Source organism: Fundulus heteroclitus, chromosome 10, assembly GCF_011125445.2.
Source record: "Fundulus heteroclitus isolate FHET01 chromosome 10, MU-UCD_Fhet_4.1, whole genome shotgun sequence".
Classification (NCBI taxonomy): Eukaryota; Metazoa; Chordata; class Actinopteri; order Cyprinodontiformes; family Fundulidae; genus Fundulus; species Fundulus heteroclitus.
Genome location: NC_046370.1, coordinates 21,076,714 through 21,092,246, shown reverse-complemented (window position 1 = coordinate 21,092,246; position 15,533 = coordinate 21,076,714). Strand labels below are relative to the sequence as shown.

At 42.2% G+C, this 15,533-nt stretch overlaps 1 protein-coding gene across 4 annotated transcripts in view; it reads left to right on the top strand.

The window, feature by feature from the left end:
- The window catches only part of myocd (myocardin), a 72,058-nt gene that overhangs the window by 31,120 nt on the left and 25,405 nt on the right, over nucleotides 1-15,533 (top strand). For 2 of the 4 annotated variants that reach the window (XM_036142329.1, XM_012864115.3), the window contains exon 1: nucleotides 10,919-11,313. The exons of the other annotated variants lie outside the window; for them this stretch is intronic. In XM_036142329.1, the coding sequence (XP_035998222.1) occupies nucleotides 11,259-11,313 (55 nt within the window). In that variant the 5' untranslated portion in view covers nucleotides 10,919-11,258. Of the gene's footprint in view, nucleotides 1-10,918; nucleotides 11,314-15,533 lie in introns of those variants that run through there. 4 annotated transcript variants of the gene reach the window in all.

Here is a 15,533-nt window from a genome sequence, read left to right as displayed (position 1 = left end):
TAAGGTTTAGGCTGCTTCTGTGGCTCTGATTAATCTGTCGTCCTAATGTATCCTAGATTAACCATGAGCTGAGGAAAACAGGCCCTGTTGTCCGACTTCACACCTGTCCTTACGTAGTTTTTGATGTCATCATGTTGGTTGTTTGGAAGAGCATCTTTTTGAAGTGTAAGTCTAAGGAAATCAGATTAATACCAAAGGCAAGACAGACCAAATGTTAATGCCAGATATAATAGTAATGCCAGAACTTTATTTTTTTTACTTTGCATTGCTGGCGAAAGACTATGACTTCAGAGAGATACCAGATTTCAGTTACACTGCTTATCAACTAGGTATTGAAGGATCACACTAACAAGTCTTCCTGCAAAAGTTCATTGTCTATGGTGTTGGAAGGGAGGGTCCAACCAACGCCTCCTATCCATGACCCTGTTGATGTTGATAATTGACAAGCTGGTAAGGTGGGTGTCTGGTTTGTGAAGCACAAGTCTCAGCTCTCCTCTTTGCTCTCAGAAAATGACAGCTGGCATCTTCTGACAGGTGAGAGTCTGCCCTATTGGTTTGTCTGGAAACACCATCACTGAAGCCTGTGTTGGTCAGACAATCTTCCTTGACTATGCAACAAAGCCCTTAGCATAAATCAAAGCACCAGAGGATTAGCCAGGTATGGCTGTATGGCTGGCCTGACCACGATTGATCCTGAGGTTTCGAATGTCCTCATGTAACAAGACTGAAGTAGCTTCACCTAACCTAATCTAGAACCTCACCAAACTATCTACTCAGTAAAACCATTAGTAGTGACAATTACAAAGGACAGTTGTTTTCTGTTAGAACATAGAGCAATCCCTTCACTACAAGAAGGGCCATTGTAGGTGTGAATCCTTATTACTAGTGAGTCCAGAAATTTAAACCGAGCTGAGTCCAAGATCCATATAAAAACCTAAATGTAATTGTTCCTTAGAGCTTGCTTCTATTCAACTGTGGATCAAAGTGATACATGTGTGTGTGTGTGTGTGTGTGTGTGTATGTACTGTATGTGTATATATATATATATATATATATATATATATATATATATATATATATATATATATATATATATAAATATGCAATTTTGCAATAAATGACACTAGTAAAAGACATTATTGTACAAAAAATATTTACATTTTTTTATTTTCAGCAACTTTTCAGAATTGGAATGAAAACATCCTGGTGCCATAAAATGTAAATCTCTGGCCAACAATGGCTAAATCACTAATATATAACCGCCTGATGTTTACACAATGTGTAAACAAATGTGTAAATAACCATTCCATGGCGAAATATTTTTTTTGACTCTTAAACAAAGATAGACATGGTATTAAGCATTTACATATAAAGTAATACTAATTTTACATTTTAGAGACAAAAAGACAACAAATTAATAAGCATTAAAGTACGGTTTATTGGTTTGGGTTTCTGCAATGTTATCAGTCTGTAAAAAAATCACCTTCAGAACCACATGATGGTACCTTGATAGTATTTATGATAATATTTATTTGGTATCATACTCCCTAAATCCTGTTGGGGAATTCGTCCTGCAATTGGTGGGTTGCTGGTTCGATCCCCCGCTCCCATCGTCTCAGTCGTCCACTTGACCCGGAATTGGTTGCTGGTGGTGGTCAGAGGGCCCGGTAGCACCGATGTATGGCAGATTTGCTTCTGTCAGTCTGCCCCAGGGCAGCTGTGGCTACTAACATAGTTCACCGCTGTCAGGGTGTGAATGACTGAGGGCAGTGTAACGCTCCAACCATTTACCATTTTACTATACATCTACATGGATGTAGAGGACATTGGTTTTTGTGACATTTTAGTTGAGTAGTACTCCGATGAGGCTATGTTAGCATGGTCATTTATTTTTGATTGCGAAATAAAACTGAAATTTCTCCCCAAAATACAAAATCAGCTACATTTTCAATTTAAGGATATGGCAGTACCCTGCTGTGACAACTTAGGTTTTGCCATCAGAAGCAAACCATGACTCAAACAGACACAAGTTTTAGTTTCAGTACAAATGTTGGATGTTTGGACAGGAAGGTGGTCAGTTTAAACAGGGGATATTATAAATCTGTAGGTCTACACTAAATGTGTAAAAGTACTCAAGGAGCTGCTTAAATGGCCCACACACAACTTTGACAAGATACATAACTGGAACAGACTAAAATATTGAAGCTATTACAATTTCAGTAATGCAGTATTATAGATGTGTTAGCACTAAATACAACATAGAGACCAAAAAAGAAACAAAGAGGCATCTAGCAAGAATCACGGGTGCATCCAAAGGCTGAAGTCAAAACAAGAAATAAGTTGAGAGTGATGTAGTGACTGAGTGATCCGTTGGAATTGATCACCTGACAATTAAAGAAAGTTGTCAACACTTCTCATTATTATTAGAGATAAGGTCTCTGAGTCTGGCAGAAAACAGTGGAACAGTATTTTTTTTATACTGGTAAGATGTACAACCACAAAAGTGATTTCATTATTGAGTCAATAACTAAAATCAGAGTCGGCTTGATAAAGCAGGGAGCTTTCAGGTTGAAAAATTTAAACACCCACCATCAACCTCAGAACAGCTACAGAATGACTAAACAAAGATATGCTGTGTATAACTGAGTTTAGAGCATATAAAACCGATTCTAAAAGCACATCGCGTCACAACTAAGTTCAAAACTGATGATTGGCAGTTATGCTTTGTATTTATTGCTGTTGTCAGGATATTTGCGTATTTCTGAAACCTAAGCTGTGATTCGAAAGAAAATATGTTACTTTAAAGCTGAAGTAGATATATTTTGTACACATGTATTGTTTTTTTTTTTTACATATTTGTTAAAACTGTCACTATGTCCTGACAGAAAAATATGAGACAGATAATCTGTGGAAGAAAAAAAAACTCAAACGAAAATATGCCGCTCTCGTTCAGAAATACCAATCGGAGCCAGGATGAATGTCTGTCTCTGATTGGCTGTTAGCAGTGTCAAACACTCTTGTGAATGTGTTGCTCCCGCTGTGGAGGGAGAGCTGTAGTGCAGCACAGTCAAAATGACAGGATCTAAGGTCTTCCTGCAGAACATTCTTGTAAATTTGTCCAACTCTCTTTCTGTAAGAACCAGCATTAATTTTTTCAGACTTGTGTCATAGTGCTATAGACGTTTATACTTGACATGGACGTGGGTGCAGTATTCTTCAAAAACACAGGGGGCAGTACTCAACATAACCTGTGGAAATGCAGTAAACAAAAGAAGAAACCGCTGACGTCACACATCGAAAATGGGTCTGCGCGGTATCGTAAACATGCATAAAGAATACTTGGTGTGTTTACGGCAGCTAAAAAAAGTAAAGGGTTAGAGACATAGAAGGAGATGGTGTGGTCATCCGTCGCATACAGAAAAATGTGGACAAAGATGGGGAATGCAGCCTGTCTGTAAAGCCAGGGATCTTTTTTTTTTAATTAACTGTTTTATAAAGAGACAAATGATTGCTTTACTAAATGCAAGCTTATGTCTTTATACACTTTAGGTTGTTGTTTTAGATCTGATTTTCACTCCAAATGATGGAAACCCACATACTTGGCCAATAAACTCACCCCTGAAAGTATGCCAAGATGTGCATGCGGTTTTCAATCCCAGAATACATAAACAGCAACAACACAGCATTTAACAAATGTCTGTGCCATTTGATGTCAGTACAGGCATCTTGCTCAACGAGAGCACCTTTGAAGACCTCAATTTTGAATGAACCTTGCATGTCAAGCGGCAAGTTGCAGAAATTCGGAGGTGCACCACCTTAGCATGCGGAGCCTGCACGTGGGGGCGGCGTCATTGCATCACTTCTAGCGCCACACCCTCACTCCATGTTCAATGCGTTGAGTATTAACCTCTGCTCCTTTCTAAGACAACTTCTGACCACTGCACTTTGAGAAAACCTCACTCAAACTTTCTCAAATTATCATGCTTGTCCAATTTTTCCTGTCCGTAAGCATTTTATCTTTGAGGGCAAATGGTTCACTTACTAGCTAATATATTCCACCCATTTACAGGTGCCATGACGAAGAAATAACTTTGATTCGCTTAACCTTGCCATTGTAATAACATACTGCCTGATGAGTGGTTTTGCATTGCTAGTATCTGTTTTACTTGGTGTGAGAAGTCTCTTGAAAACGAGAATGCAGCTCCAACTTAAATGAATCACTTGAATTGGTAACAAGTAATTGAATTAAGTTTACACAACTTAATTTATTTACAATGTTTTCTATGATTTGGACTTTTCTGGACTAATTAGTTTCCACTTCCCTCAGCCAACAGCCATCTGTCACCACCCAATCAGCTCAGTCCACTCACCGGTCAGCAGTCAATTAGCTCAGATTGCTAATTGACTGCTGACCTGTCTATATACACCTGCCTCAGCCAACTCATCCCTGACAGATCGTCTTGTCTTGTGTGATGTGCTCTGCCTCTACCAGTGCCTGTTGGCTCAGCCAGCTGGACTCTTCTGCTTCGTATGTGTTTTCAGCCCTCACTGATGAAAGCTGCCTGTTTCCCTGTGAGTTCCAGCCGCTCGCTCTGCCCATTCTGATGCTTCCTCGGTCCACATCACCTGTTCTGGTGTTCTGGTGTCTCTGGTTTAGGTCTGTCACTGCCTGCAACCCCTGGCCAGTCTGGTTATGCTTGCCTGCCTCACCTGCTACTACTCATCCCCTTCAATAAACTTTTTAAAACGTAACTCTGTGTCCGGTTTGAATGTCAGGTTAAGTTAGAGCTGGATTTTCTTTTTAGACTGTCATCCTGCAAGACTCAGGGGAGTTTTTCCAAGTTTTTGGAAGCTCTTAGGCAGGTACCATGAAAATCCCTTTATAGGTTCTAATTGGTTTTAAGGCTTACCAATATTGTCCGTTGCTGGATGAGGGGTACAGCAAATATACCCTTACTTACACACCCTGCAGTGTGAACCAGTAAATCTCTACCAGTGACTGCTGATAAAATGACTGAAGGACAGTTGGATTCTGCGGATGGCGTTTGGTATTCAAGGCATTTAAAATATGTGACGGTTCCTGTCAGCAGCAAAAGTTTCTAAGCCCTGCTAAGACATCATTTACTGGAACTGATAACAATGACAATGTGCTAGTCTTGTCGAAAAAATTGTAGGATTAAAAAAAATATCCTGACACTGTATGTAACTGTTCATAATTGATGGGTTTGGCCATTTTTTTTATTTATTTTTTGACATTTTGTACGATTTGGCCACTTTTAGCAGCTCACATCTGCGCCGTCTAAAAAAAAAAAAAAAAAGAAGAAAAAACAGAAATTATACAGAACGTTAACAGTCGTATTTTGATTTACAAGTCCGTACGATTTGCCAATAAACACTTACGGCTGCATTACGCAACGTGGGGTTCGAACACGGTCTAGACAAAAACCATTTAGCCGTTTGCATCACGGCCCAAATCAAGAAGGCTCTGACCATCGTGGGTCACACATCTGCGCGCTGGCTGTAGATATGGTGTTTAAAAATGTGCAGTCAGATCTGTCTAATTGGTGTACGAGCATGATCTTCGGCTCTGTTTGTGGGTTTTATCGCACACACGCTGAAAGACACACACGTGCATGTGGCTCCAGACGGTTCAGATGAGACTTGTCACACTCGTTGACATGAGGCCCAATTAAAGGGGAGGATTAAGCCAGGGCTGGGTGACCTCCTCAGGAATCTGTCCGAGACACTGTGTGTACACTGTCAAACCTTTCCTTTAAGCACTTTCACCTGCTAATTAAGACACTGGAGCGGCATCTGTGTGTGCGTGCGTGTGTGTGTGTGTGTGTGTGTGTGCGTGTGTGTGCGTGCGCGTGTGCGTGTGTGTTTATTCACAGAGACAAATTCACTTGCAAATGTCAAGGATAGATTTGCAGACCAAGAAGCTTTAATGTAAATATTTGACTGGAGTATTATGCGGGCCTTCTTGGAGCTCGCTCCAGCACACGTCAGACTCAGCGCAGACTCACGGCAAACAGATAAGGCATGTCGTTTGTTACGTTAAAATATCACACGTTTCGGCGTGAGCATCTCAGCGGCGCGTGGAGGAGCTCCTCCGCAACAGAAGCCGGTCAAGTGTTTATGGGGGTGAAGAGATTACAGCGAAAAGGGCGGGGGGGGGGCGGTGAATTGTTGCTGTACAAAGCTCCGAAACAATCGTGGTTGTTTTCACGTGATGTAGATATACAGTATATTATACAGTCAGATTTATCATAATCTGTATTTGGCAAATTAAAAAGCAGAATACGAAGGTAGCTGATTCAAGCATCAGGGATGAAATCTGTTAAAATGCATTAACATCACAGGCAGCAATATAGTTTATAAGGATTTATGTGGTAAAGCAAAACTGAATGCCTTCTATCAAAAGTTACCTAGTTAATAACGAGTCCACTTGTGTGTGACTTAATTAGACAACATAATTGGGGGGCGGGGGGGAGGAAGTATTATGAGGACAAGAATTACAACAGATAGGTACATGGTAAATCTGAAGCCATTGTTAGAAGAAAAAAAAAAACAGGAGAAGCCCTGTTTGCAGTTTCTCACAAGCCTGTCAGGGATGAGTTTAGAAAGGACCCAAATGCAGAGCAGTGAAATGAACAGGTATTCACTAAAAAAAGTAAACGGAACTTAGAGTAGTTACGTTTACATGGACAAAAGTAAATAAATAAAAGGGCCAATCGGAATAAAAATGTGTCATGTAAACAAGCCGATCGGAATATCGTGATCAGTTTAAGCTCAATAAGAATGTAATTGTAATCCGAATGAGAGGGGTAGTTTATGCAGATTGACAATCCGATCAACATGCATATAAACGCTTGTCAGGCTCAAGTTATTCCCGAATGTGGCAAACTGACCTGAGGGCGCAAGTGTGCCCGACGTAAATGTGACGTATTTCCGTGTTGGTGAGTGGCGGAAATACTTTTGGGGCTCCCTATACAACCTTTCTGTTCGAAAAAGTAAAAGAGCTCAAAATCGTTGCTTACTCAGTAAGATTTCAACCGTAATTAGAACATTGTGCAAGTCCAGCCTGGGCACTCAGAAAACAAAAAAAAATTGTTTAGTACCGCTTTGTTTACTAATTTTTGTGATTTAGCAAAGACGGAAGTACTTCTTCTTCTTTGTTTTTTTTAGGGGAACAACTGCACATGTCAGGGTGGTTCTGTTCTGAATAAAGTCAGGTGCATAAACACGCACATTATGATGAGATTAATTGATTGTGTGCCCATAAAATGGTACAATCCAATTATTTCATCCAAATACATTTCAATCCGATTGTGAAATTTTGTGCATATAAACATAACTACTGTTGGCCCAAAAATCAGACAGGGCAACGCAGCGACAGAGAACATGAAATCAGCGCAAGAGACCAGCAAAGAGACAAGAAAACCAGTGAGTCAATCTAGTGGGGGAAGGTGGGGTTAATAACACCGGCTACTGGTGTGTCAGGCAGGGGACATGTGGAGCAGCTGAGAAGGACGGTTTAGAAGGCAGAGTGAGAAAGGGAGGCCAATAACCACCGAAAAACAATGCATCCAGGGGAAAAGATAAATACTTACCTAAGGAGAGGAAATTGGAATATCCAGGGACTGGAACAAAGCAGAAAACTAAGAAACTCAGCACAAAGGAATAACTAATAAGGCAAGTATCTCGAACATAATGAACAACAGCGAACAGACAAAAGCAATCACGACAAAGAAACGAGACTTAACTCCTGGAGCGCGTCATTAAGAGGCCAAACCAGGATAATAACCTTATAAGGCAAGACAATACTGTACATCACCACCTCCACTGTAAAACACTGTGGTGGCAGCATTGTGCTGTGGGGATGATTTTCTTTGACAGGGATACAGAACCTGGTCAGAATGGATAAAACGATGGATAAAGAGATATACAGGGCAAGGCTGGGGAAATAAACTGTTAAATGCTCCAAAAGCCTTTAAACTTCCATCAACAACTCTAAACATAAAATCAGAGCTACAATGGATTTGTTTGGGTCAAATTCATGTGTTGAATGCCCTAGCCAAAGTTCCAACTGAAATAAAAAAGAAAACATTTAATTCTCCTTGCATTTTACAGTTAAAGGGCATTTGTGGTATACCATGACCAAATGCAGAAGGATTCGAGGAGTAAAGCTTTTGTAAAGCTCTGCACAGTATAACATGCTGTCATGGGTTTCAAGATTTGAAGTTCGAGCAAGACATGGGCTGTACTTTTCAGCATCACTGAATTTGGCTAAGCACTGGTCATAAACGTTGCATTGTTTCCACGTTAAATATACTGTATGTCACAATTTGATTATGATTCTTCTCACCTGTTTTCATGCACTGACCTGGGGAAAATACTGGTTAAGACAATCACAATTTTTTTGAAAAAAGTCTGGATGAAGTCACGTCAAATCTGGAAAAAAAAAATGTTTTCCCAATATTTGAACAAGCATCATACAAGATCATGCCATATTATTATGATGTTGCTATCATGTCTACATACTTCAATTCCTCTGTGGCAAATCAGCACTGGTGCACATAGGAGTCCACTTTCCAGCCAGGTAGCTGAAACACCAGGACCGTGCTAGGAAACCTCAATACCGAAGCTTTGTGCATAGCTTTCTGAATGCTTTTGTGGATCCTATCCTGGTTATGGCAGATTTTTTTAAACATCATTTTGAGGTCTTCCTCATTTTTAAGGTATCACTGTCAAGAGAGATAGTGTAATACTCTAATAATCTGAGAAAAGAGGAATCCTGGCTAATGTATATTATACGCTGTCCCTGTGTAAATAAATAAATAGCAAAAAAAATCTCAAAAAATCTCATCCTAAATGACTTAATACTTAATACTGGAGTCAACACATACAGGAAGCCATGAGGGCCATTTTTCTCAAACTGCCTTCACAATTGGCCTGGGACACTTGTAGCTGCATCAATTTCGGCGGTCTGGATTTAACTTATCCTGCTACTCTTCTAAAGACCAGATATGTAGTGACTTTCGTGTAAGTTCATTTAAAATGACTGCTAAAACGTATTTTTTTAAACAAAAGTTTTACTTGCTTAGATGCCGCAGATTAAAAGAGGCTCTCTTACAAGTTAGGATGTTATTAATCAGTGTATGTCAGGATGATGTATGAGTAACTGTTTGTCCTTTAATATGGATTTTTTTCAGCATATTTTGAGCCAATTGAACCTTTAATAAAATGTTTTTATAATAGGAATTTCCACTCATTCATATCTATTCCAACATGCATAAACCAATAGTTGCGTGGGCGAGCTGTTTTACTGCGGTGAAAATATCCATGCACCGATGGATCGGTTAATTCCCACATTGTTCTATTCTCATTTTTTCTCATATCACGTCTATTAGCCTACAGAGATTAGTATATAACAAGTTTTTAGCTGAAATAATTCCACAGTGTTACTCAGCTGAATCTCAGTTGTTAATGTCAGACAATAGTAGACATGAGCTATGGCTGTGAATATGTCATTGAAGGCAAATGCAACCAGTCATGTTGTGAAATGTTGACCATGCAAACAAAAAACAAAAAAAAGCCAACGACATCACACAAGAGGTCAGCAGTCCAGGTATTCTTTTTCTTAATTGTTTATGAAAATTTACCATGTTCATCTCTGTGTGGACAAAGTGAATTTATTTGCCGTCCCCTTTGTGGCAGCATTTCCAGAGTCATGTTCTGTGATAGTTTTCTGCCATACATACTCATGTTACATGTAGGAGAAGAAGTTAGATTTTGGTCTCTCTTGATCAGAGGCTATTCTTCCACATATTTGCCCCGAATGACTTGTAGCCAACTCCAAATAATCTGGTTTCTTTGCATGGACATGAAAGTAAAGAGGGATAAACACAATCACTTTACTATTTTAATGTGACCGATATTTGAAAACCATGCATCCTTTTCCACGTCACCTCACATTTATGCTCTACTTTGTGTTGGTCTATTACCTGAAGTCCCAACACGATTCTGCTCGTTTCAGATGGAAGAGATGGAAAAGATCACCCTGAAGAGGCCAGGTACCCAGCTTATTACTGTAGCTCCTTTGTACAAACATTCAAAAGAAACTGGAGGAATGGGTCCGCTACATATTGGCAGATGACATTTACTGTCTGTTCAGATTGCTAGGCAACGCAGCATATTCGTCGTTTTGCGGAGCCGATGCTTTGAAAAACTAAAAGGCGGTAGGTTTTACAGTATGAAGATGTTGAAGTCTTCATTTGCAGGACTTTCATTGTTTTACAGCGATGTGGGGATTGTCAAAAACAGGCCAAAAGTACCAAAGTCTCCGCTTCCTTGTTGCATATGCAGTATAAAGCTTTAACGATTGTCATGTTTACTGTGACTGTGTGAGGGCGCTGCTTTTTCAGCGTCTCTTTAATCTTCCTGTCGGTCTTTTGACGTCAGACAACAGTTTGGATTTTCCTTCCTTAAAAAGCTTATCAGAGAGCTCAAATCTCTTGGATTCTCCCCTCTGAAAGTTTCTCATGTGGGTACTATTTTCACCTGAAGGGAAAGAACTTTAAGGGTCAGAGTTTTTGGGCAAAGTTTCGCTTCTACACTCTGACTTCTAGACGCAGGGAAGAAGCGAAACTGGACATCTTCCGTTCTGCCTGTGTCGCGGCTCCACCATCTTCCTCTGAGTCTCTATCTCGATCTGCCTTTCTCCGCACTAATGACAGTCAGCTGGGCTGATAGGCAGATATATTTACACTGGTGGCAAGGGAGGAAGAAGTCATCAGCCAAACCCTGTTGTGCCTCTGGGCTGCGGCAGGCGGGGCTTGGAGGAAACCCTGGCCCCTCCCTGAGCAGGGCATATCTCTGCGTGTTGTCCCCGGCCCCAGCTCAGAGCTCTCAGCCAGAAGGGACCAAAGCCTCATCAGCCCGCAAAAATCACACACTCCCACATCAGCGGCTGAGGGGTGAGAGCAGAGCAGAGTAGAGCAGCGGCAGACGGAGGAGGGCTAGATTCCACAACAGCTGAGAGCCTCAGCGCCAGAAAGATCTAAACTGTTTTGTTTTCATACACTTTTGGAAGTTAGTGTTCTTGTTAAGCTGTTGATGAGGCAGCCAGGACCAACTCTGTCTCCCATGAGTCTGTGGTCCAGAGGTGGCCCGAGGGCTCAGAGTGTGTTCGGCTTCCTGAATTTGTGCGGCTTGTTTTTGCAACCTTTGAACGCTGGAACTGTACTGAAATCATTATGACTCTTCTGGGCTCTGAGCACTCCGTACTGATACGAAGCAAATTTAGATCAGGTAAGTTCCTTTTGGGATTGCTTCTGACTGCATACTCTCAGTTCGTCTGCAAGCTCTTCCTGCGCTCTCGCTCGTTGATCCCGCAGCACTTTGCCGGCCAGCATCTTTGTCTGATGTCTTTTATGCCACTGCATTTACCTCCCTCTTTGTTTGGACGAATTGCCACGGCAGCCTGGTAACAGGTGTGCGCGCCAGAGTGAGTCTCCGGAGAGCTGAGAGCAGCGGCGTGCCTTGTCACACCGTGATGGATTTATAGCTGGAAGGATGTCTCGAGGTCCGACTGTAGATGTAAAGAAATGCTTGTGATGCCTCGGGAAAGTCGGTGCACTTGTTCTCTGCTGGTGCTGCTGCTGCTGAGGGAGGCTGTCCAGGTTTCCCCCTGTCTGATAAAAGGGTGATTAGATTTTGACGAGGGGTCAGAGGTCAGAGGTCAACTAAATATGGCTCACGGTGCACGAGAATGCGTGTTACTTTTATTCTTTCTTCCTCTTGCACTCTTCGTTTCTGACAATATCTGCTCATATATCCATTTTCACTGCGATGGACCGGTTACCTGTCCAGGGTGTACCCCCCCTCTCACACATTGACAGCTGGAGATAGGCACCAGCCCCCCTCGCGACCCCACAAAGGATAGACGTGTTAGAAAATGGATGAATGGATGGTACCCGCATAATCCTGGCAGGGTCGCAGGGTAGATGGCGCCCATCTCCAGCAATCAGTAGGTGAGAGGTAGGGTACCCCCCTGGGTAGGTAACTTCAACCCAATGGATTTCTTATTCATGCACTCGTCTTAGTGTTAAAGGTCCGATCTGTGATCCTGAGTGTGTATGTTTGTGCTGCACCACTGTAGTGTGTGTACTCTGACCAACACTGCCACCTCCCTGAGGAAAATGTAACTGATGGCGGGGAGCATCCTCTCTGTGGCTCCGTGTAGATTACTGAAGGAAGGAGCGCCGGCTGGTGTGGAGGTGACGCTCTCTGAGCCGTTTCTCTTGTCCATGCTTCCACTCGTGCCGGTCGGCTGCGACTGCATTCCAGAGGTTGTGGGCCATATGTCCCCTTTTCCCTTTGAGCTGTTTGAAGCGCAGAAGGTTGATAGAAATGGACATTATTTGCTGTGGGGAATATAGAAGAAGACGAAGAAGAAGAAAAAAAAGATTCCTGTAACAAATCCTTTCTCTCAAAGCTGTTAGAGTCTGTGTTGCTCTAACCCGTGCGCCCTGAAAGGATAATGCGGCACAGATGTAGAGGTACCAACTGTGAACTAAAGTTTGCTTGATGTTACAGTTAGTGGAGTCAATACCGGTACGTGTAATAGCCAACGTCACTGTTCAAGCTAATTTACTAGTGTGTGAGTGAGCTAACGGAAGGAAGACAGCCTGTAAATCTCTGTGTGCTGACTGCTGAAGACGGGAGGGAGTCTGAGACAATCAGCGTGTGGAGGATATTCCGTTTTCTTTCAGCTACAGCACTCTGAGCGACATTCAGCGCCCTGTGAAAACCAGCCGATTGTTGATACTTTTCCGCCACGCTTGAACTACATGATCCCAGCCATGGGAACCGCCACTGCTTGCCTGTAGCCTAAGGGAGCGTTTAGCTCCATGTGAAAGCTGCCAATCGTCGCTGGCTCTACGTGCGCTGCACTTTGGCTGCGCTGCTGAAGCCATGGGAACTGCCTCTGCTTTGTTGAGGCTAAAAGGAGAGATAAAGATCTCATTTCTGAGCTCCCCGTGGACCGCGCAATGTTCTTCAAGTGTGTCACTCGCTAGTGCTCATGCCGATTTGATTAACAGCTCAAACGGTAGTGGCCCACGTTCTCGGAGCTGTGACATTGCAGCGTGAAAGAGGGGCTGAGCATGAATTAAGTCCAGAACCCGAGGGGTCAGCTATATGGGGAACAGCAAGGGAGCACGTCTTCATACGAGACCTCTTTAAGTGACCACACCTGATCAAAGAAGCTTTTAGCGCTGCAGGATTGGTTCTACTATGAAGACGCAAATACTGGTTTAAAATCAGCCACTCTCAAGCAGACCAGGTTCAATAAAAAAAAAAAAAACTACAACTAAATTTCAAGTATAAAAATAAAGTGCGTTTTATCTGTTACATCAAGACAAAACAAGATGCATCCAACAGCAGAGGCAGCTCTGGACAGAGTTTGCAGTGGATCCCACTATGGGGTCAGGTTAAGGTGAGGTACGCACCCTATCATGTCACCCTGCATGCTGGGCACTTGTCCAATAAATCCATCCATCGGACTTCATGCAGAGCCGATACAAGCTTCCTCATCCTCCATCCAGTACGGGTAATTCTGTGTGTGACCGTGTCTATAAGACGTCCTCTATGTTTGGTGACCTTCACTCTGTGTTTCAGCTGACCGTCAGGTGCTTTGGTTACTACCTGATAATGTTTTCATTAAATTCACAATACCACCGTCTACGCACCCTGTTGCTCTTTCTAAACATGGCAACTCCTGGAGAATGTAATTATCTGCATTTTAATCACCGGTCTGCACTGGTGAAAAAATGTGCCAAAGTCAAAGCGTTCGTTCTGGAAACCTAACTGATTCTGTCAATAAGTGCATGGTAGATTATCTCTAGCTGAAGTTTGTCAACAACAAAAAAAAACATAGGCAAAAATACAAATATGGAATGCTAATTTGTACTGGTGAGAATAATTAAGACATGCAAATTACATAAAGAATGTCCTTTCATATGGATGAGACTTACTCCAATCTTGTCATGTCAGCTGCTCATTTATCAAGGTTTGAGAGGGACTTCCAAGTATGAAACAACGCCAAATGATTCAGTTTATTGTGGCAGTAATTTATGCAGTATTCCTTTGATTGAGCCTCAATTAAGTTCCACTAACCGGACTGAAATAGTTTGTGGCAACATACTCCAACGTTCTGACACTGAAGGGCGTTCTGGCATGAGATAAATAAAAAAGATTAAAAAAAAAACGTATGTCCACTTGTTTTCAGTCTACGGCTGTTGTCCATAAGTCACAGCCAATGGAACCTGTCCAGAAATATTTATGGTGGAGTGTTGTCTCCCCTGCAGTCAGGCTCTGGCTCTCGTTCGTAAGCCTGACTCTTAAGTGGCCAAAAGCGTTGTGAGCAAAATATGCGGTGCTCTGTTTTAAGGTGGGTTTTCACTTCGCCGCAGAGGTATTAGAGTAAAATAAACCTTATGCTTCATTTGGGAACACCTGTTTATGAGATGGTTGACAGGAGCACTCCTTCGCCTGTCGCCAACGCATTCCCGTCCGTGTTGATGACAGTTTAGAGGAATTCAGGGAACAAATGCAGCCGCTCTCCTTAAACTGTCGGAGTCCCGCCGTAAAAGCATGATGTCAGAGGTGTTTCTCCTGCGCGAGGCACAGAAATGGTGGATAAATCAAAAATCACTCGGCTGGCTAGTTTAATTATCTCCACTTCGGCCACACAAACCAGCTCGAACGGCGGGTTTATTTACGCAATAAATCTGAGCACTTGTAAATGCAGCTGTCAATTTGTATGTCCTTTGTTGGCAAGACACCCCGGGCTGAAACAAACGTCTTCGGTTTCAAAGTCAACAGTGTGTTTCAGCTATCTTTGATTACACGGCTCGGCTCGGCTCTCTGTGCACTCTGCAGTCAGGGCAAGGCAACACGTTGGAGAAAGAGCAGATTGTATGGCAGCTGCTGTGCTTTCTTAGGCACAATTATTGATAACCCGTCAGTAAGCACAACACAGAGCAGCTTGAGTTTGGTGTTGCTTACTCCAAGAAAATAAGACATACAACCTGCATGTATGGCTGAGATTAAGGCTGTCACCTCCGTGAAATATGAACTTGTTTTATCAGCCTGCAGGCAGCACCCAAAGGGACCAGAAAGAATACGTTTGGGTTTATGCTTCAGGATTTGGCTCAAGGACATGTTAAAGGGATAGTTCAGGATTCTTAAAGTGAGGTTCTGCGGAAACGTCATGAAGACAAAGTGAGCGCTCTTGGTTTCTTCATTTAGTGTCCACTGGAGGTGTCGCAAGTAATTTTTTCAAAGTTTGATTCAAGCCGCAAGTAGGGATGGGGGTCATTTTTGCTTTCCTCCTTTTCCCTCCGAGCTTCATTAGCTAATGTGGTGGGGCTAAAACAGCCGATTTGAAAAAAATAATAATAACATGGTCATTTAAGACTAAATAGTTAGTATTGAAATTTCAAAATAAAACTAATAGAGTTTTGTTT